Below are 22,225 nucleotides of genomic sequence, written 5' to 3' on the forward strand. Positions count from 1 at the left end.
TAACTAGTACTCAACCCATGCGTTGTTGCGGTATGTAAAAGACATTAAGAAGTGAAACTCAGGAATGGAAACTGAAATACAAAAGGTCAATCGGAATACAAAGGGCCAATCGGAATACAAAAGGTCAATGGAAGGGATATTTTTTAGAAATCCAAGATTTATTTTTTCTCTCCTCTCCTTGTGCCTTGGTTGTCCATGGTTAATATGTAACTAGTACTGCCGAAATACAAAGGGTCAATTGAAGGGATTTTTTCGTCTTATTTTTTAGAAATCAAGGATTTCTTTTTTCTCTCCTTGTACCTTGGTTGTCCATGGTTAATATGTAATAATAGATAGATAATAGATAATAGATAGATTAGTTGTATATTCGCACGCTAATTACCATTTGTCCCTTACTTATAATTAGTTGTATATTAGCAGCCTAATTACAATTTGTTCTGGCCAGCCAAGCGGGATCAAAAAAGGCAGGTGTAGCCATGGAGCTTGCACATCTCACCTGCGAAGGATGAGTGGACCTGGCACTCCTCCTCCTAACCAGTATCTCTGCCCGGGAGGTAACAGGAGGTCCCGATCACATCCTTCGGCAGCTGCTTCAGCATTGCTGCAAGTGCAGGAAGAGGCTCTGCTAGGGTTGCGTTTTGCGAATCCGTCAAGCTCCGCTTCGCATTCAGAGTCGGTGGAAGAGCTTCTGAGGCAATGCGTTTCTGCGTTCATTGAGAAGTCACAGAATCGCGACTCTTGGTCTGGCTTTGCAAGCGATGGCCCCGAGCTTCCGAATCGACGGAGTCCGCGAAAGCTCTTCACGGCTCATGAGACTGTCGCATATAGGCGAAAATCTGCCAGGGTGTCATCAGAAGAGCTTAAGAGAATCTCTGCCGCGGGCTTTTGCACATCCATCTCCGACACATCGGCCCCCATCGGCTCTGAAGATGAGGTGAGCTTCCGATGGCTGAAGGCAAGTTCCTGCGCAGAGAATGTAGCTCCTGAGAGAGACATCGCTAGGATTGGCTTGCAGAGAGAGAGCTTGAAAGCCTGGCCCATGGTTTGCTTGGAAGGTGCATCCAGAGGGCCTGCTCATGGGACTGTCAAGGGATGGGAAATCATCAAAGCAGGAATGGAGCATGTCCTAGGGCGCTCCATAGTGCCAGCAACAAAACACAAGCTCTCAGGTGCCTCACCTTCTACAGGGAAAATGCTCCAGTATCGCAGAGATACTTTGAAAAGTAGAGATGGCTTGGACAGAAGAGATGACTTGGCACTTGTTTCAGCCATTCAAGGCAGCACAGATATAACAGTTTCTAGCCCGCTAGCCCAGCCTGCACAGGTCCTTACCTCAGTCAAAGAGTCCAAAGGAGGTGCAAAACCACCCCTTAACTCTCAACACAACGCTGTTGCTGGGGCATTGGCTGGAACTTGTGTAAGCCTTTGCTTGCACCCTGTAGACACCGTCAAGACTGTGCTTCAGGCTCAAAGTTTTAGTCACAGATCCGTACTCCACACACTTCTTACAATAATCTCAGACAGAGGTATGTAGTCTGTGGTTCATGCCACTTGTTTATGGTTTACCTCCCTGAATGTGCACGATGGTAAAGATTCCAGACACTTTATCAGATTTCTTCCGAATGTGCTTGATGTTAAAATTCACATGTTTAGTGGATTCTCTCTGAATGCACCTGATGTCAAAGCTTTAGAATGCTCACCAGATTTCCGCTTGATGTGCACAATGTCAATGAGTTTCTGTGGATGTGCATGATGATGCCAAAGACGTCATACTGTTTGTGATGTCTCTTCTAAACGTGCATGGTCTTCTAAATGTGCATGGTGGCACATAGCCAATGCTGTCAGTGGATCCCCTTTGTGTGCATGATAGCGAAGAAGGGTCAAGCATTGGATTTTAGCTTAAAATTTGTTGATAAACTAGTACAATGTTTCTCAGGCCTGCAATTTAGACTCTGTAAACCATCCAAATGTGCACGACAGCAAAGAGTGTAGGTTGTTCATGAGCTGCTAACTCAATATTTTTTGATCAATTGGACTTCAGGTTTCTTAGGCTTGTATAGAGGACTTGGAAGCAATCTCGCTTCTTCTGCTCCAATCTCAGCGATCTATACCTTCACATATGAATCAGTGAAAGCAGCTCTGCTCCCTCATCTGCCAAAAGTAAGAGCTCCAGACTAGATTTGATTCAAATTTCTGCTAATGCCCTTTGTTTACTCATGATAGAGTAGACCCTTTCCCAATTGAAGTTGACCTTTTAAAGTTGAGGGATGAAAGTGCATGAAACCCATTGATCTTGTGTTTGTCCATCTTTACCCATTGGCTAGCTCAGAGGTTGGAAGTGGCTGGATTCATGTGTTAATAAGGGCACAATGTGTTAATAAGGGCTATTGTGCCAGTTCATTATAATATTGTCTAGGCATCCAATGAGTAGTCGAGTGTGGTCAGAGCTATTGGGTTACTGTGTGAACACGCTTAGTTGGACATTATTATTAAGGTTAGTAGGCTTGGTAGCCAACTCACCATCATTAGACCCTATAATAGGAGTCTAGGTCTTAGTCATATTCATTGATTGAAGAGTCAATCATCATTGAGTTACGGAGAACTTAGGAGCAGTGCTACTGTTGAGTATTTCTGTTCAGCGTTGTATATTCTTCATGTTAGTAATACATGGTAGATTAGGTCATCTCTCTATTGTGTATTGAGCAAGAAGAAGAAGCAGTTTATTGCATGGGGTTAAGTCTCTGATGAGGCGCTAATTGCAATCAATCAATCATAACAGGCTTACGCAAGCACCCCTGTTACAATTTTGCTAGGAATAACGATGCCATGATTGTGGGTTTGTATTTGGTTTGTCTTTGTTTATAGATTGATTGCTAGCAACTTTTAGAGCTAGTAGTGATAGTAGACATGCTATGTGATTGTACTATAATGAGGAGTGTAGATCTTGTCACAATTAAGCGTTAGTTTAATTAAGCATACTTTAAGCATTAGTTTAATTAAGAATACTCTGAGCATTAAAGATAAAACCACATAATCTCAAAACCATAAACATTGCACCAAGGGACAGAGATGGCGGCAGGGTGGCTGAAGGCAAAACCCTAACCCTAATGCCCTGATGTGTGCAATAGGCTTAAGCTCTGACGGGCAGCAGGGAGCAAACCCTGATGCTAACCCTAACCATGCTCTGATACAAATGTTGGGTAGGAGGGAAGCTAGCCTGCACACACACAGACACACACACAACCTCAAGCACAGAGAAACGTGAGAGTGTTGGAAAAGATGTACTCAATAATGATATGAAATGAAAGTACAAGTGAGTACTAAAAGGCCTAGGGCAAAGTGCCCAACACACATAAGTGTGTTCACACGGGGAAAAAACCTGTGTCCAATCACAGGGAAAAAGTGCGTGTGAGTAAGCCCTGAACTAGCCGGGAGTGGACATGACCAACAGTGGAAGGCTGGGAAGTCTTGGGCTTTCCTACATTGTACTTCATCTCAACACTCTGCGTAAGTGAGAGTGTCTCCTCGAAGGTGGGTGGCCGAAACATACGCACTTCCCATTGCACTTGCATGTCAAGGCTATAAAGGAATTGCCCTTTCTTGTCCTTATCAGAAATGCTCAATTGCAAACATAAGTTCGGAATTTTGTTGGCATACTTTAGGATTGGTTGCACGTACTGTCTTCTATCAATCGAATCTCCAATGCTCGCATTTGCAACTCGAGTGGCGAACTTGGTTGCGGTAGTAGCCCTCCGGGAGGGCTACTCAGAAGAGGATTTGCTATTGGGTTTTGGGAAAGAGAGGGAGAGAGAGGAGTAGACGGAGAAGAAGGGGCTGGAGTACGGGTTCTTTCCTCTAGGGCCAAGATCTGCTCTTCCAACTTGGTGTTCTGTTTGTGAGTGCTCGCATCATAGTCTGGAACATCTCATGCACACTCATGTCTGCTGCCATCCCCGAAGGACTGCCTGGTGCTCCTTGTTCCGGATTTCTTTGTTCTCTCTATGTGTCGAAGTTCACCATAGTGGGAATTGTCACGTTCTTTTTGGACCGCAACAAAACCATCCACTATGCGTGTGGGAGACTTTCCGGAGGCTAAAAACCAACTGTCCTTCAAGGGACATGAGTCACGCCGAAAGGGTGGTCCTCCGGAGTCTAGAGATCAACCACACAAATGAAAAAAATTTCTGGTTTTCCGGGTGAATCTTCACACTTGAAGAAGGTGGCTTTGATACCAATGTAACATGCAGAAGCTTGATGAATAGAATCGGTTCTTTAGTGGACAGGATTCAGCAATCTTTCATGACAAAGATAACGCACAAGATAGATATAGATATGTGCAGAGAGAGAGAGAGAGAGAGAGAGAGAGAGAGAGTGCGAGACACAATATTGGGTCATGAATACCCTTTGTAGGGTCCCCACCACACTGATGGTGTATTTGCTTTATTAGAATGATGAAAAAATAACGCAAATCTGTAGATGGTCTGACTCTTGACCTTCAACCTTCACCTTTGCTTTAGGATTCCCTTTGGCTGTCCTGGCCCTAGCAACACTTCAGCACTTTTTGAATTGTAAGACGCCTAAATGACTCACTAGCCTACGTTTTTATTGTCTTCCTAGAAGCTGGTCGGTGGTCATATACAGGGCTTGGCCTGTTTTAAATCTCCACGACATGATAAATCATGCCATAAGATGTGCCTCTTTTTGCTCTGGGCTGGCCATCTTGGGTATGCGGTATAAGCTGCCTAGGCTGGCTGCCTTGCTGGATTGGCTGCCCATGGGCTAGCCAACAGTTTGGCCAAGCCATAAGGGCTGGACGACTGCCCAGCCCACAGAGCTGCCTGACAGGCTGGCCAAGCCACAAAGGCTGGCCGCCTTGCTGCCCCGGCCCTTCTAGGCCTGGCCGACAGCATGCCCAGCCATGGTGTTTGCTGTAGGGTATTGGCCATGGGCCTCTTGGCCCCTAGGATGGCCCACAAAGGCTACCCCCAACTTAGGCAAGGGATACAAACGTGGGATAGCACAAAGGGCTGCCCCTTTCTTCTACATGCAACTACTCAGATGCCTGGTATCTGGCTACAAACTAAACACCTAGAACACTCGTCATCATTCCAGAGGGTGACTAAATGTACGGACTGGCAATGCTTCATGTGTGGGACTTGTACACTTGAACAAGACCGTGTACGGGACTTGTACAACCTGATCTTGGACGCTTAGGATTCGGATGGTTAGGGGCACCTCCTGAAGAGGAAAGCCCTTACATGGTGGAGAGAACTCATGAATAAACCGAGTGTCAGGCTAAAATCTGAAAGGTATTTTGGGTCTGTGTACATATGGAACGCGTGGTTTGTGAATAATGCTTTGCCCTGAAGGCCCTGGCAAATGTATAGAGCGAGTGGTTTGGCAGTAAGCTGGTATATGCACGTGTTTTTTTTGGGAGCAAATGCTGGAGATCTGGAGTTTTATTCCATCAGTATGGTGTGCGGATGGTTGCTAAAAGCAGGGCACCGACGACTGGCAAATGTTGTGTTTGGTAATTATGATGCTGATGAAGGCTGTGGGCAGCTCTTGTATTGAAAGCGTGGGCGCCGTATATCAAGGTAAGCAAGGTAATGGAGGCATGTGTGGCCATTATTTTGAGGCCTTAAGAAAAATAAAATAATATATGGGTGATGTGACCACCTTATAAATGGCCACGTGGAGATTATTGTGGCTGCCACCGTGATTATCCAGAAGCTGGCGAGCGTGGAGCAAAACAAGGTGGCGCCCAGCTGGAATCGACGAGGAGAAAAAGGAAACCGCCTGATTGATATGGGGGCTCTCCAGTGGTTCTACTGCTCAGGCGCTGCAGCTGTGGAAGACGTAAAGAAGGCTGCCTTTGGTTCGAGGCCTGGCGAGGAAGCGTGGAGTGTTGGCTGGGGCAGCCCCTGGGGTGATGGAGCGAAGGCTGAGGCAAAGCTGGAAGGCGATTCTGCAGGTTAGCGATGGAGTGGCCGCCTCAGAGTTGGTGACTGGAGGCGTCATGGTGTGCAGATTGGGCTGGCTGCAGAAGGACCGCCTTGCTGTGAGCTACGTAAAGGAGCTGGAGGCCTTGGCGTGACTGGGCAACGAGTAAAGGCTGGCGAGGTGCTGCAGAAATCAGAGAGGCGCAGGCCTTGTAAAGCCGCCTTGTGGGAGAGTGTGAAGAGGTGCCGGCTGTAAAGAAGGAGCTGCGGGGGCAGCAAAGAACAAAGAGAGCTAGGAGACGCTGCTGTGAAAGCTGGGTCGAACTACTGGGCTCTCTGGCATAGCTGCAGGACCAGAGCCAAAGAAAGGCTGGCGCAAGGTGAGGCCCCTTGGTGACTGGTTGGCGCAGTGGCTAGCGCAGAAGAGGGTGACGGGCTGGTGTAGCGATGGGCAGCCTTCGACATTGAAGAGACTGGCTGGCGCCGACGTGTGGGCTTGTGAGGGGTAGCGAGGACAGAGCCTGGAGCGGAAGACGAAGGGCCGTTTTTGTGTGTGACTAGGCGCAACTACAGCCGCAAGAGAAGCGGGGGCGGCTGGTAGCGCAAGAGCTGGTGGTCCGCTATTGGAGCTGGGAGCCTTTGAGTGCAGGCAGAGCTGGCGATGAATTAAAGGAAGCCGCCTTGGTTTTGGGCATGCAGGCCGTTTGGCTAGGCGACAGTAGAGGGGACATGCGTTGAGGTGGTCAGTGCAGAGCTGCTGGGAGGCCGCCTTTGAGGTGAGGAAGAGCGGGATGTGCAGTTGCAGGTGCAGCTGGATGCAAGACAAGGGAAGGTGACAGGCCGATGCGTAGGCTGGTGTGGGCCGCGTAAGTGAAGCTGACAGTGGACAGAGCAGGGTGCCGAGAGAAGAAGAGAGAGAGACAGGTGTTGCTGCTTGGTGGTGGGCCGGTAGCACTGCAGATAAGCTGCAGGCGACAGAGACTGAGAGAGAGAGGTTTGGGTAGCTACTGCTGACGACACATGCAGAAGTGATGGGTCGCAGAGAGTTGAGGGTTAGCTGGTGGGGCGCCCTCTGAAGAGTGAGTGGCCGGGTTCATTCTGGTGTGGTTGACACAGCAGGCAGGCGAGAGGTTCGTGGTGATTGGGGATGTGGTGTATCCTCGGCAGTGAGACAGGTCTGAGCCTGAGTGTTTGTGAGTTGTGTGAGTAAGGCTTCTGTGTCGGGAGAAGCTTGTATGAAATGTTTTGACTAGAATATATTGCTGGGTGTTTGCTTTGTCTATGGTGTCCCTGTTTGGTGATGTCTGTCTGGCGTGGGTTGGGTGGTGAAGTGTGAGAAGCGTTCCAGCCGGTGGCTGGTGGTGCCCCCGTTCGTGGTAGTGTTTCCAAGTTTGGGAGGTGGAAGAGCTATAGAGGCAGGGTTTTCTTTCTTTTTTTCACCTCACACCGAGTATGGGGGGAGTTCGAGACGGTGTTTCGAGATGTGTTCCTCCATGTGGAGGATGAGTTTTATATTGTGGCCAAGTTTACGAACTTGGATATGAAGAACATGTCTTTCAACACGTATTGACAGAGATTTAGAGAGTTGCAGTCGCGAGTGGCACACATGGATGCCACAACATTGTGTGGATTCTTTATCCTTGGGTTGGCATGGGAACACAAGCTCCAGGGAAAGAATAGTCATAGCAAGCCATTGGAGGATTCCATCTGGTACGCTAGGATTTATGATGGTGGCCGGCCAGACTCAGAAGAACGTATATCAAAAACCTTAAATAACAGCACCCTAACGACTTGATACATATATATAAGTCGGTGTTAGGAGAGATTGTGCACATCCTTTTTGACTCTGGTAGCACTTTTAACTTCGTTAATGCTAAATTTGTAGTTGGGAGTGAAGACACAACCAAGTGATCACGTGCACGTGTGAACTTGGCAAGAGGACATGGACCTGGGACAGGGGTGTCTCTCAATTATCGATATCTATTCAGAGTTATACAAAGTCCCTAGATTTTTTGATTTTGAATCTAGATAGGGTGGGTGCTGTATTGGGTAAAGAATGGTTTTATAGCCATGACGTCCATGTAGATCGGAATGGTTATATATTGTCCTTTGTAATGGAAGATACTCCAGTATGTTTGAAGGGTGTTATTGCGGCCCCATCCTTTATTTTGTAAATTCAGCAGGACTTCGTGATATGATATATTATTTTGTTGTGAAGTGTTTCAATGTGTTCTGTGCCCTTTCATTTGATGTTAATTGTGGTTGATAATGATTAAGCTAGATGTTTGGGGGACACTAGATTAGAAAGCATCAGTGGAGGATCTCACATATGTTTTAGTTTGTGGACTTGCCAGCTCGACGGTTGGGATTGTTTGTTATCCCAGGGTCTTAGCGTGTGAGTATTGCATCTTACAGGATGAACTAGCTGAGTGAGGACGAGATTGCTTAACAGAAGTAGTCAAAATATCTCAAGATTGGTATAGATCGCAAGGTATATTTCTCTGTGGGAGCTCCATGAGGACGAGAGTTGTTAGATGTGTGGATATTGAATTATTTTATTGTTTCTTCTAGAGGTTTACTTGTAGGACGGACCGTGACATGGGGTGGAGGTGTAGTGCATCAAGACTTAGTTGGGATAGATCGCAAGGTATATTTCTCTGTAGGAGCTCCTTAAGGACGAGAGTTGTTAGATGTGTGGATATGTATGAATTATTTTATTGTTTCTTCTAGAGGTTTACCTGTAGGGTGGACCGTGACATGGGGTGGAGGTGTAGTGCACCTTGACTTAGCTTTGAAAGTCTCAAGAAAATTTTATATGGTGTGTATCCTTGTGGTATAATACGCTAGGATTTGCAACATGTAGAGTTTCTCTGTGTTTGTATATTTTCTAACCTTGCTATGTCCTATCCTTATGGGAGATAGTTACCCTGCAATAGACAGAGTTTACATAAGACTTGACAAGAAAATCGAAAGGGTAATTTGGATGGGGTTGCTAGGATTGGGAGGGTGAATCTTTCATCTAGTTTAGTGCCGACTTAAAACGATTCCTTGAGAGGGCTATGTTGAGCCCATGGGCATTGCATTCGGTATTGGTAGTAGGTCTAGGTGGGAGTTGCATTGATTTAGACTAGGAGTGGTAGGATAGAAGGTAGTCTGCACCTTTTTTCCGAACCGGTTGTTTCGTGATGATACAATTTGTCTACCGGATTGTGTTGAGATTAGGGGAGAGATCTCTTATGATTGTCAAGATGCTTCTACAAGAGGTTATCGCGAGATTCAATGGACTTGTGTTTTTTCTTCATCCTCCTCAGTCTGATGGGTAGATGGAGAGGGTGGAATTAGGTTTTTGCTCCTGGAGACTGCTTCATTGAGAGAGGTACATCCCTATGGTCAAGTGTGCCTATGATTGTTGTTATCCCCTAGGTACGAGAACTACTAAATGTTGTTTGTTTGAAGATTCCAGGTTTCCAATTCCATGAAGATTTGGAGAATTGAAGGATGAGTTATGTTCTTCAAGGATCTAAAAAGGTTTTGCTTTTTTTGTCTTGTTCCCGTGGTCAAATGCTAGAGGAACATCAGCTTCAGTTGAGTTGGTTCCTTGATATGTGGCTGTGTGGATTAGATAGACAGGTATAAACTTGATTTCGGAGATAGTTAATGCATGTAGCTAGATTCTCCTTCATTTATTTCTTGGGTGGGGAGGAATGTTGTGTACCTAACACTAATCCAGCAGGGTTAGGAAAGCCCTGGGATTAGGAAAAGCAGTCGGATTCAAGTGGCTAAGATTCAGATTTAATAAATCCAAGGTTATTGGCTAGTTATGATTGGATTGTTATTTAAGCACTATATTAGTGTGCCTTGGATTATTATTGATTCAATGTGGTCTAGACTTGGACCAAGAGGCTTACTACTCCTTTCATGGACATTGCGGATATGGGTAGTCTTGCCGAGGGCCCTTGTGGTGCTGGGCATGCCCTGGCGGTATGGGACACTGGGGCTGATTGGCATGGACGTGTGGGAGTGGAACCTTAGCCCCTGGCTCGGGGGAGGTTTGCGGACGTGAACCTATAGTTAGGTGGTGAGCTTACCTGCACTCTTCTTTGTTTGTACTCTTCTTGTTTATGTCTGTGTATTAGGTGATCCTTCTGGAGGAGTCCCTTATACTACCCCCCCCCCCCCCCCCCCCCCCCCCCCCCCCCCCCTCGCTCTAAGTTGGGGAAAAAAGGGAACGATGGAGCATTACAAAAAATGGAAACACCCAAAATATTTAATTGAGATTTTAGGGGACTTCCTGAGCAGAGAACCCATGACTCAAACATAATAGAAATTAGAAGGCCCAATCATAATCTTCCTCATTAAGAGAGATTCTCCATTGCCAGTTCAGTGGTCACACTCTGAATGCCTTGTCTTCTGGTTCATGATCTTCTTCTTCTTTAGTTACTAGGTTTGCATGCCTCTTTTTTACCTGTTCCTTGGCCATCTTCTTGAAGCATCTTTTTTTTTTTTTGGGCAAAGAGATCCTTTTATTAGTTACCAAGAAAAAAAGGCATAATGGTTAAGTACAAACTTGTCTCGAGATGGGGCGTGATAGTCTAGAAGCATCAAAGGGGAGGATGCTCCTCCTCTGGCTGTCCGCTCTAGGAGAAGAAGGCTATCTCATACAATGGAGGGAGGGGGAAACAACCACACAGGTGGTCTATAGTGCCAAGTTCTCATTTGATGGCTGTATTTGAAAAATCTGGCAATCGTACCCTAGCATATGCCGGGGGCTGAGGGTGCGTACTCATTCTTTGGGGTGTACCTGACTCTCCCCTAGTCCATCTGTCCTAGCAGATAGGCTGCGTGTGGGCCAGTGAGTAATTTCAACTTTATCAGTTGTAAGTCTGAAGCAATTTAACAATGAATAATGATTTTGATGTCATTTCAGGGGCTTGATACCAAGGCTAGTCATTTATGTCTCACAGGGAGCACTATTTTTTACGTCATATGAGATTTTCAAGCATCTTCTTGCACTGGAGGTTAAGAAAATATCTTTGCTCAGTTCTCATTCTCGGGACATGGTTGGCCATGGCAATATTGTAGAGTCTGCCTAAATTTCTTTCATGTAGATGGAGTGCACCATTAATGAAAAGTGTTTCTTTTTTCTGGACATTGAGTGCATTTAGCTGCAAATCTTTATTTGTTTTTCCACGTGTCATTGTCTTTTTGTTCCTAGTTTCATTTTCTATTTTCTATTGTGCACTGCATTTTTGAGGTTGTCTTTTGCTGTGGAAGAGAGAAACACTGCCTTCATAGGTTGCGCACTTTGGCAAAGCTATCATTGGCAGAAGACGTAAGTGCGCCATGGCAGATTGAAGTAGGACATGTGCCACTTAATGGTTCTAATCACTGGCATGTTGAAGGCACTTAATTGATGTATGCATCTCTCCGTCTATGTTATGTGGGGTGTTTTCACATACAGCCAGCCATATCAAGCTTCTGCCTCTCCAAACCAAGAAGCCATATCAACCTTACTGCCCCTACGAATCATAAAGCCAATGAAAAAGATGAGCAAGTGTAGACTGATCTTTATCGTGCGCACGTCAGGAAAATCAGCAGATTTGTGAAGAACGATAGCCGGGTATAGAAATGTCTATTGTGCTTGCAAACTTCAGAGTGCTTTGTTTTTGTGTATTTTTTTGGAAATAGTTCTATTTGAGTGAATGCTTGTTTTTCTAATCCGCTAATGAATATTTATTTACTTTGTTCTATTTATTTAATTTCGTGGGTGTTCTATTTATTTAAAATTTCGTGGGTGCATATTCACTCTTTGCTATTAATTATTATTTTTTTGGTGGGTGCATCTTTTAATTTTTAAAAAAATAATCAAAGATGGACTAAGGTTGGCAACTTGAAAAAAAAAGGTATAACCTTGATGTAAAACAAATTCAAACAGAACTTAATTCTAAGGACTAAAAAATTGATTTTTTTTTTAGATTAAGGTTTGCAACTTTAACATTAAGATATGGTAACAAAATAACATTAGGTGTTTTGAAAATGCTACGTATTTATTTATTTCGATTAAAAAATCAAATGACATGTTTTAAAAATCGATTTATCAATAAAAAAACAAGCAAAGAAATATGTACCAACGAGACGTATTATTTATTATGAGAGTTTACATACATAGGCGAAGTAATTGCATTTGCGGAGAAGTAAAACTTGATACTAAACAAAATATGCTTCTTCTTCTGTAAGACCAACAAACTTGTAAATTATAGGGGAGAGGGGAGACAAATTCATCACCATACACAATGGCTTTTTTGAATTTATATGCTCTCGCATACCGATAGATAAGATGTACTGCAATAATGCAGTGATTGGGGTTGTTGATTATCATCAATGACTGTCATTGATTATCATCAATGACTGTGGGATTTTATCGACTTACTAGTGCAATATTGTTGTTGTCTTGGAGTCCATTAACATCGTCACTCTCCACCTCTTCATAATCTCCGCTTCCTCTTGTATTGAAGGGGTCAAAAGTATTTGGTAGGAGTATCTGCAAAGAAAATATCTTCTATATCTATGCATTGAGTGAGATGCAAGAGTTTCATCACTTTCCAGTCCCTAATCTTTTTCTCATATTGAAGCCAGTTTTTGGAATAATCCATGAGGTTGTCAGGTAGTACTTTTCAGTACGAATCATTTTCAAAGGAGTGGGTTGTAAAGATACGTCAAGTTTATTGGCTATATAATTATCTATATAGATGTATGCGCTTTCAAAGAGATTTACAGGAAACAAGCACACTTTATTTTTTAAGTCATCCTGGCCATACAAGGCGTATACTTGACGACCTCTAGAAATTTCCTCACCATATATGTTGTGAGAAAAATTTAAAGTAGTTTGTGCAAATTTTTCATGCAATAATCCACCATGCCTTCTAGGGTATGCATCTTAACCTCTACACAACCAATGCACCTTTAGGCTTAAACAAATCCCATCTCGAATATCTATTTACGGTTTTTTCTATGCTTATCAGGGATGGTGACATTAAACTAGCAACCATTTGAAAGTGCAAGTGATTTAAGGTTCCTCCTTTTGCAAGTGTAAAGAGACCTTTCAAACACTCCATCCTCACAAATTCCTAAGGGTTTCCAGCATGATAAGTGAATATCTATATTTTCGATTGCAATACTTCAAAAAGCTTGGTTTTCTTTTTGGGTTGGAAAAGAAGGGATTTTGTGTACAGAAGGTTTAGAATCCACATTTTTTTTGCTTTGCATTGGTTTTTTTTTCTTTTGCGTCCAGTTTGCTTGAACCTTCAAGAAAACATGAAAAATGAAAGCACATTAAAAACTTTAAAATTTAAAGGCACGTGCATCTTCAAAACATTAATTAACTTTTAAAATTTGTAGAAAAGGAGCTTGAACATTAATTTTACTTTAAAAAGCACTACAAACACAAACTCAATATTTATTATCAAATTAATAAATGTAAAAACACATGCATCTATATGTCAGTTAGAATTTTATTAAATTTTTTAGAATTATAATACACTTGTAAAATTTGTAGCAAAGGAGCAATCAATCAACCATAAAATACAAATTCAACGTTTGTTATCAAATAATAAGAAAATAAATGTATCGATGTCATATAATTTTTAAAATTATTTTGAAACTTTTAGAATTATATTTTCTTTTGCGGTGTATATTATATTCATATTAGTACATTTTCTTCTTCTTTTTTACTTATGTAATTTTGAAAAATCAAGAAGTAAATTATTAAAACACCAACAAACTAATAATAATTTACTTTTCATTAGCTTAATTTTTGAATTCCAAAAATTAATTTTAAAATTTTGAATAATTTTATTTACTTAATTTGTTTCAATATTATTATTCAAAATTTAGAATATTCAATGCCCAACAGAACAACAGTTGCAACTAGGATATATATATTACGGACACCATTTTGCCATAAAAATTAAAATCTTCGTATATACAAAGACTGAATATATATAATCTATATATTATGGGTGTCAATTTGCACAAAGATTGAATATATATTATGGATGCTTATTATGGATGCCAATTTGCGAAGTATCATGGATACATAATAACAGCTATAATCCATTTAAAAAAATAGATGTCGAAAAAGTAAGAAATAATATGCATGACAGAAATTAATAAAACCACGATTACCCTTGTTGTTGCAGGAATGAAAAATCATTACCAGAAGAGCGGGCTTTTTTTTTTAAACTGCATGGAGGCTGCGAACGTTATAGGCACCTTTCGGATGCGTCTCAATTCGAGGACACGGATAGAATTGAGCTCTGGGAATAGTGGACGTGGAAAATTCTGTTTTTTTGACAAAGCAGTGGTGAAGTAGATGGAACCTACAAGGGTTTGCAGTACTATTTTTTTTCACGAGGGTTTTTGCAATTGTCATTAAAGCTCAAAGCTCTCTTTAACCTCCAAAAAGAGAGAAAGAGAGGGAGCCTTACAAACACAAAATTCAGCAAAGTGGACAACATGGTTTTTCTTCTTCAATATGGTTTATGCAAAGTGGTAAGTGTATGTTGTGTTTATGCCTATCAACATTTCATATTGGGATTAGTTCTAGAGAAGGGAAATTAATTAACACAACTAATGTGTATACATTAGGAGTGATGAGAAGTGTGTGTGTCACACATGGAGGATCTTGTCTATATCATCTCGGTATATTATTAATTTATATTATTTTGTTGCCCACGTGCCAATGATTGTACATATTATTTATGGACGCTTGTGCGTGGCGTTGCTATATTCCTAGCACATATGTTAGATGAGTTTTAATATTTACACTTAGTGTGTGAACAAGCTCTAGTGTTTGAGCTATTTTTGTAAAAGTGGAAAAGCAAGAGATGGAACACCATGCTCATGAGAACGAATCAACAAGGAAGAAGATGGACAACGATTAACATTCATGATATTAGTAATATCATGAAAAGGTTTCCTCCCTCAGTGGCATGACAAGCATAGGAAACAAATGGTCAAAACAGACTACGATTGAATTGAATCGAAAACACTGAGCAAGGGTCATTAAATACTGGAGACAACGAATTATCCAAAGCATGCCAAGGATTCGAGAAGCATGGTGAATATGGTAACCCATACTGTAGAGACCCAATCAAGCACAAACACGAAAATGATTTCAGACGAGAAAATACCATTGACATGAACGAGCACATACATGTTGGCAGCGAGGAACATCCAGACGAACATGGCAACCCATACTGCATAGAACAAATCAAGCATAGACACACAAAACATTCGAGAAGAGAAAATACTACTAGCACGAAAACGAGGACATGCATCTTGGCAGAGACGATCATCCAAGAAGAAGGCACCCAAGAAACATCTAGATGCAAGGAAAATCTAGAAGACGCAGCCATCAAGTTCACGAGGAACATGCAAGGGAAATCACGAAGACAGCTTACGATCCATGCAGATATTAAATAGAAATATCAATAATTGACACGTGCTAAGCATACCTTAGTTACAAAAACCAATAAAAGAATAATTAATAGAAGCACCACTACCAAAAACGTTTGGGGTGCATATTGTGTGCGAATTTGGACATGACAGGCGGTAGATTGTTTATATTTGTGTGTGCGTGTTACGATGCTCATAAATGTATAAGCAAAGACTTAGTAATGTTAATATAGAGAATGGGCCCTTGATGCCTTTTATAGAGAATTGTAAGACCTTAAATAATAGCGAGGACATGGGTGAATGCATGTAAATAGAAAGGGCAAAGATGATCATCATTTTTGACTTTTTCAAGCATTAATCATTACATAATGTGTTGAGATAGAAAGGGTTACCAAGTCATCATTTTTTGACTTTTTCAAACATTAATCATTACATACTAAAATAAAACCTTACAAAAACACTCCTATTCTTGAAAAACTAAGTATATTTAATAAAAATGCAAAACAATATTTTGGTGGTCTATTGTCAATAGTAAAAGAACTCAACATAAAGCCCCTCAATATGACAATGGTACACAGTCCTGTCAGCATGGTTGATGAGTAGATTCTAGAGGTCGGCTCTTTCATCATGTTGCATCCAGACACAATGAGTGGAGGTCGAATTCAATGGTTAAACATGCGCTATCCTCACGATTGATTGTGTTTCCTACGTGAACTACGACAAGAGATTGTTCTCTCATAGAAGTAGTTGTGTCCACCAACAAAGTACAGATTCTTGCCTCCAATCGAGCATTTTTCATAATGATTGGGTTTGCAAACATCAATGAAAGCCAGGAACAAATCAACAAATTCCAAGAAGAGAACGTTGTAGCTTGGCTTCATGAACGTTGTAGATTGTCTCATCATTGTTGAAAATACATCGAGTTAATGTTTTTGGTTTATATATATATATATATATATATATATATATATATATATATATATATATATATATATATATATATATATTGGGGGGGAGGGGGGGGAAGAAAGCGCCTTCTTTGAAGTATGACCAATATAATACAAAATCATATCCAAGCAGTAGTAAATCGGCATTTCTCACAGTGTAATTGAAGAAAAGTATGTAATCGAAGAAAGGTATTTGATTGCCTTAGTCCATTCCTTCTCACCGGGATCCTATGGGAGATGTTAAATGGGACAACCATCATAAAAGAGCTCCTTAATGTAGACCCCACATAGAATAAAATATTATGAAGGTGAAAGACATGGTGAAGGAAAGCCTCGAAGAGATGAATAACAACATCAAGATAATGATCAAGGACCATGTTGGGTTTGGAAGTTTCCAACACAAATAGAGTAGTCACCTTGTTTAGTGACACACATAGGTGCTACTCAATTATAGTTATTTTTAACATGGTCAATTCTTTGACCGAATAAATGAGAGTTCCACGAGACCAATGTTCAATAAAGCGGTGGGCCTTGCCTTAGAGGCGGAATTGTAACTTCTTGATGTGGGTGTGCTAGCTTGTTCATAAGCATTCTCTCAATGTGTTGTCACATCGAAATTCTTCTTGCTAGCTGGGAGCTCTCTTCACCTAGAAGGAGGCACGAGGCACATCGAGATCCGTTGTGGCGGTGTCTCTCTCTCACGAAAGATGGAGGAAGAAGAAGAAGCTCATTAGGAAAAAAGGGAGCTCATTTTGGGGCCTTTTACGGTTTGGAAAAATAAGCTCTCAACCAATCAACAGAGGGCCAACGTAACGTTGGAAATTCACAAAAATAAGAGAAAATAGATAAAAGAAACAATACTTTATGTAGGTACAAGCGTGCTACATTAATGTGGAGATTGGTTTTTTATTCTCACAAGATCTTTGGACATGAAGATAGAATCTAGTCTGACATTTTCTCTGACAAGGGCCTTCCCGCTTCCACCTTCCTTTGAACTTTGAAATGTTGTGCTGCCTTTCCTTCGAAAGGTCTACCATTCTACACCACTGCCTCATTGTGCAGCACCCTCTTCTTTTTCAAAACTGCTCCCTTGATCCTGTTTGGCTTAGAGTAAGATGTTTCTTGTCAACTGTCTGTCTGCCCACTTTCTCTTTCTTGAAACTTCACTTTGTTATCTTGTTTACATTACTTTGCTGTTGTTGCAAATTCACAAGGTCTCCATGGTGAATAAAAACTATGGCCGTTCTTGTGGAAGACGCTCTGTGGATGATAATGCTATGAAGGCAGAATTATACCACACATCATTACCCCGTCGACTTCTTCTATTTCTTCGGTAGAGAATTCAAGTACAGTCAAAACGGAAGGAACTTGGGAAAGGTTTAGTGTTTCGAAAGGAGCATGGGTGCTCATGCAACCTAGCAAAAGAAAGAGACCCCAGACAAAAAACATTTTCTTGGCGTCATGGAAGGGAAGAGTACGAGATTTTAAAATCACCAGAGGGAAGATATCGGTGAAAGAAGTTTTGATTAAGCATGTGTACATGCATAAAGAACTTGTCTTGCGAGACTATCCAAACGATCTTCCGCAACACAGGCCTAATTGTATATTTTTCTATTGTGGTTTTGTTCTTTATGAGGTGTATGGATTTTTAAGCTGAAGCTTTCTTTCTTTGCTTATTGACATTCTTGTGTTATTTTATTTCAGATTTATACCCTTCATCGTATGAGACATGGCAAAACATCGATTGTATTCTGGGATTTATAGATGTTTTGCATGGATCGATAAGAGAACAACAATACCAAGGTCGATGTGCAACAGAGCTAGCTCAATCGGGTATATTTTTTACTGATCATTTTTATCAGTTGGCTGGAAAATGCTAACACACATGGTGTGTTAAGAAAACAAGATCATCTGACTTATCCTAGTCTGATTAAGCACTGCTATTAGTTTACTTTACCCTATTGATTCATATTGCTTTTTTGCAGGTGCTCAAAAGAAGAGAGAGTTCAATAAAATGCAAAGACATTGAAAATTTAAAAATTGAGATAACACAGACTCCATAAACAAAGGTATTATATTCAATAAAGTAAAATTTTGTACAGAAGTGTTTAATTGTATATGTAGAACATATTCTTGACAACCATTTTCTATTTATCTACAGCCTGATCCAGAGGTTGCTCTACATGGTCCAAGCTCTCCGTATCATCTTTTTTTGGAGAATCTGTTTTCTGCTACTCCATCCTGCCCTGTACAATCTCTTGGTGCTGCTCCATTGTCTTCTCTACTACCCCTCTGGAGAATCTGTTTGCTGTGCTGCTCCATCTTCTCCTCAATAAAATCAGCAGCAGGGGCAGGTCCTTGTTCCTGTGGCTTCTCCTCATCATCACTAGGTCCTTGTTCCTGTGGCACCACATCAGCATCATCTGTGTCATCAAGGTGTATGACACCTTCTCGGACTTTAGAGCTCTCACCTAACTCGACAGTAGCTGGTACAATAGATTTGGGAGAGGCATACTTCAAAAACTTCCAAATTGTATCAGCTCTGAAACTATATATATAGTTCGAGCTGAAGCTATCTTCTCTCATCTGCAATGGCATATGATGATTTAGAACACTTTGTACCAATATCAATTATTTTGAAGCTAAATGAAAATTATTTTTTCTTACAAGGTCTGGCTGTCCTATCTCAAAATAGCTTGAAAGTATATATTTGGCACTGATCAGCACTCTCCAACAGCCCCGCAGCTACTTGAATCATCTTGTTGTGGTGTCTGTACAGTTGGAAAGATATGTTAGAAACTATTAACATCTGAACAAAATAAAATTATTCAATAGGTTCAAAGGCATAGCATGAAATAGACATCAGTAGGGGAAACGACTTTCTACCTCTAAATTTATTGACTCTATTGAATCCAAAAGATTGACAGTAGGAGGACACTGATCCAATGCATCTAGAAACCTTCTAATACAACTGCAATACATATAATTCAGTTAGTGTGCATTAAAACAAAATAATAAAGTTTAAAGTTAAAAATAGCACACACACCACTTACAATTTCAGCTCTCTGTGTGTGTTTTTAAGAGAGTTGAATATAAAGCATTGCTTCTGCTGGATATCAATAGAAGCAAAGCTCCAGTGGTCACTGTGTAAGGAAGCATTAAGAAATCAAAGGCTACAAGAGTTCTTAATCTTAAAGAAGAATCCCAAAAGAAGCAGTCACCCACATACCTGTTATGGTATGGAAGTAGCAAAACATCGATAACATCAAAATTGCAGTGTCTGAACCAATTGAAAATATCCATGGGAGTTTCCTTTGCATCTCTTAACCTGGAGGAAATGGCAGGATTAATAATATGAACTATATGTTGTACAACGTGGTTAAGCCAGCTTCTCATCATGCTGCATTGGACCAAACAATAATTAGGGTAGGGTGTGAAGGAGGTACAAGAAGGATTGTTTTGCAAACAAATGTAAAATAAAAGACACTTACTAGAGCATTGCAAGAATGATAGTATCTGAGCAATACTCATTCTCATGAGCCAATGCTGCCAAGCATGGTTTTGTCAAGTCAAAATTATTCACTGAAGTTTCATCCTCAATATGGACAACTATGTTAGGGTCCCAGCTCCTGCAACCTTCTCTGTATCTGCAGCTCCCTCTGTACAGTTTCCACATCTATAACAAATTTGGATTCTTTTATTTGCTGCTTCAGTGACTCCTCATAAGTAGCTTTCCCTCTGGTGTTCTTTGAGTGGGTTACTTCAACAACCTTAACCTCATCTACCTTCAACTTTCTTGTAGGTGGAATTAATAATATGTCTCTCATCTTGATGTCCTGCCATACATTGCATCTTCAAAATATTTCTCCAAGTAATCCTCTGCCATTTCCTGTAAGGAAAGAATGGCAGTCCTGTTCCACCTGAAACCAAGGTGCCAACTATCACATATGTCTTTCACTAGTCTCTAAAAAGGTACCTTGGGGATTGCAAAGCCTATAGCTTTCTATTGCTTCCTGATCTCCTTTAGCACACCTGCACCATGTTTCAATCTCTTGGCCTTTTGCTGGAGCAGGCTCATTGGCTTCCCCTTCCTGCCATGTGCAACTCTTCCCTTTGGAGGCACACTAAATTCCTTGATACCTGCCCCAGCTGTTGCTGCTGCTGCAAGCCCTGGCCCCTTGCCAGCACTCCTTGCAGTTGACTTGGTCCTAGCCATCACTCTGACAAGCTGCACACAAAGCAATGGAAAGAGATTACATGGAGAACATGGAATGATACAAAAAGGCAATGACAGGGGTGGATGAAGCAACATTTATAAATTTGCAATAAAACGCGATTTCGACAGTTTGAAATTCCTAATAGCTCACTCTCGCGTTTTCCTGCAAATACTTGAAGTAACATGTTGGTACATTCCTACAGTGATTTCTCTGTCTTTACAACTAAATACAAATACATTAAGAAAAAAGGAAGCTCATTTTGGGGCATTTTAGAAGAGAGAGAAAATAGGCTCTCAACCAATCAGGAGTGGGCTAACGTTACATTGAAAATTCAACAAAAGAAGATGAAAATAAGAAAAATAAATAGTACTGTATGTTCATAGAAGCGTGTCACATTAATAAGGTGATCCAATTTGAATCTTTAAAAAATTTATTTTTTGTGCAGAATTTGGTGATTCTGACACTGCAAACGCGTCCGAAACGGCCCAAAACCCCAAAAACGGCACTTGAAACGCTGGAATCGGACATCCGGAGGCCCAGAAACGGCCAAAAAAGGTCCCAAAAGTGAATTTGCAACAAAACGCGATTTCAGCTGTTTGAAATTCCTAAACCCTTCTCCACGCGTTTTCCTACAAATTTATGAGACAACCTGCTGGAACATGCCTTCAGTCATTTCAACCAGCCCAATTCAAAAGTCTTTCTGCTTGTGGTATTTATTCTAATATCTAAGCTACATCACATCCCAAAAGTATGTGTTATACTATTAAACAAGAAGATAGGGATATAGAGAGTCTTACTGACCTGGAAGCTATTTGTGGGTGTGCTGTGCTGTTGATGAGTACCCTGTGCTGGGGATGAACCTGTGCTGCTGGTCAGGATGCTGATGGTGCAGAGTAGGGAGGTAGGGAGGCAAGAGAGCTGAGAGGGGAGGGCCAAGATAGGAGAGATTAAACAAGAGAGAAAAGATTAGTGCAAAATACAAAAAAGACAGCTACTAAATGATGGAGCCGTTTTTTCACACGTGTGGATGGGACCCAGATCTCTTGGAGTTTGAAACTTGGCACTGTGAATGGGACACTTTTTGCCTTGGAACTTGTGCCAATCATGATTTCATAATCAGTTCCATAACCACTCTTGCCTCCCCGTCTTTCATCCTTGCCAGCACCCTCCCATCATCCTTTTCCTTCCCTCTCTGATCCCTTCCTACCCAACACACTCCATCCAGACTGCAACCTGCCTGAAGACTACTACCACTGCCAGATCTCCAGGTTACCTAGGCTGTAGCTCAAGTTTGGGAGAGAGCAGAAGATTCACCAGTGCAACTCCACCAACAGCATGGAAAAGGAAAAGAAAGGTCAGAGTTCTATATCCTTTTCAATGTTTTTTGATATATATTTCTTCCATCCATAGAATTCTTGATGTCCAGATATCTGGGCAATTCCCATCCACCACATCCCATATCCCAAATTTCCACATCCTAGTTTTATATTTGCAACAAAATGCGATTTCGGCTGTTTGAAATTCCTAAAGCTTTCTCCTCGCGTTTTCCTGCAAATTCATGAGGCAGCCTGCTAGAGCATGCCTTCAGTCATTTCAACCAGTCCAATACAAAAGTCTTCCTGCTTGTGGTATTTATCCTAATATCTAAGCTACATCACATTCC

At 41.5% G+C, this 22,225-nt stretch overlaps 1 protein-coding gene across 1 annotated transcript; it reads left to right on the top strand.

The window, feature by feature from the left end:
• The first annotated feature begins 231 nt into the window (after positions 1-231).
• LOC147622879 (uncharacterized) lies at positions 232-11,091 on the top strand. The gene is made up of 3 exons (XM_086822501.1): positions 232-1,526; positions 2,042-2,160; positions 10,870-11,091. The coding sequence occupies exons 1-3, from the start codon at positions 506-508 to the stop codon at positions 10,930-10,932; spliced, it is 1,203 nt and encodes a 400-aa protein (XP_086678627.1). The 5' UTR covers positions 232-505; the 3' UTR covers positions 10,933-11,091.
• Positions 11,092-22,225: the final 11,134 nt, after the last annotated feature.

The sequence above is a fragment of the Cibotium barometz genome, chromosome 28 (assembly GCF_041138505.1).
Source record: "Cibotium barometz isolate CiBa-2024 chromosome 28, ASM4113850v1, whole genome shotgun sequence".
In the NCBI taxonomy this organism is placed as follows: Eukaryota; Viridiplantae; Streptophyta; class Polypodiopsida; order Cyatheales; family Cibotiaceae; genus Cibotium; species Cibotium barometz.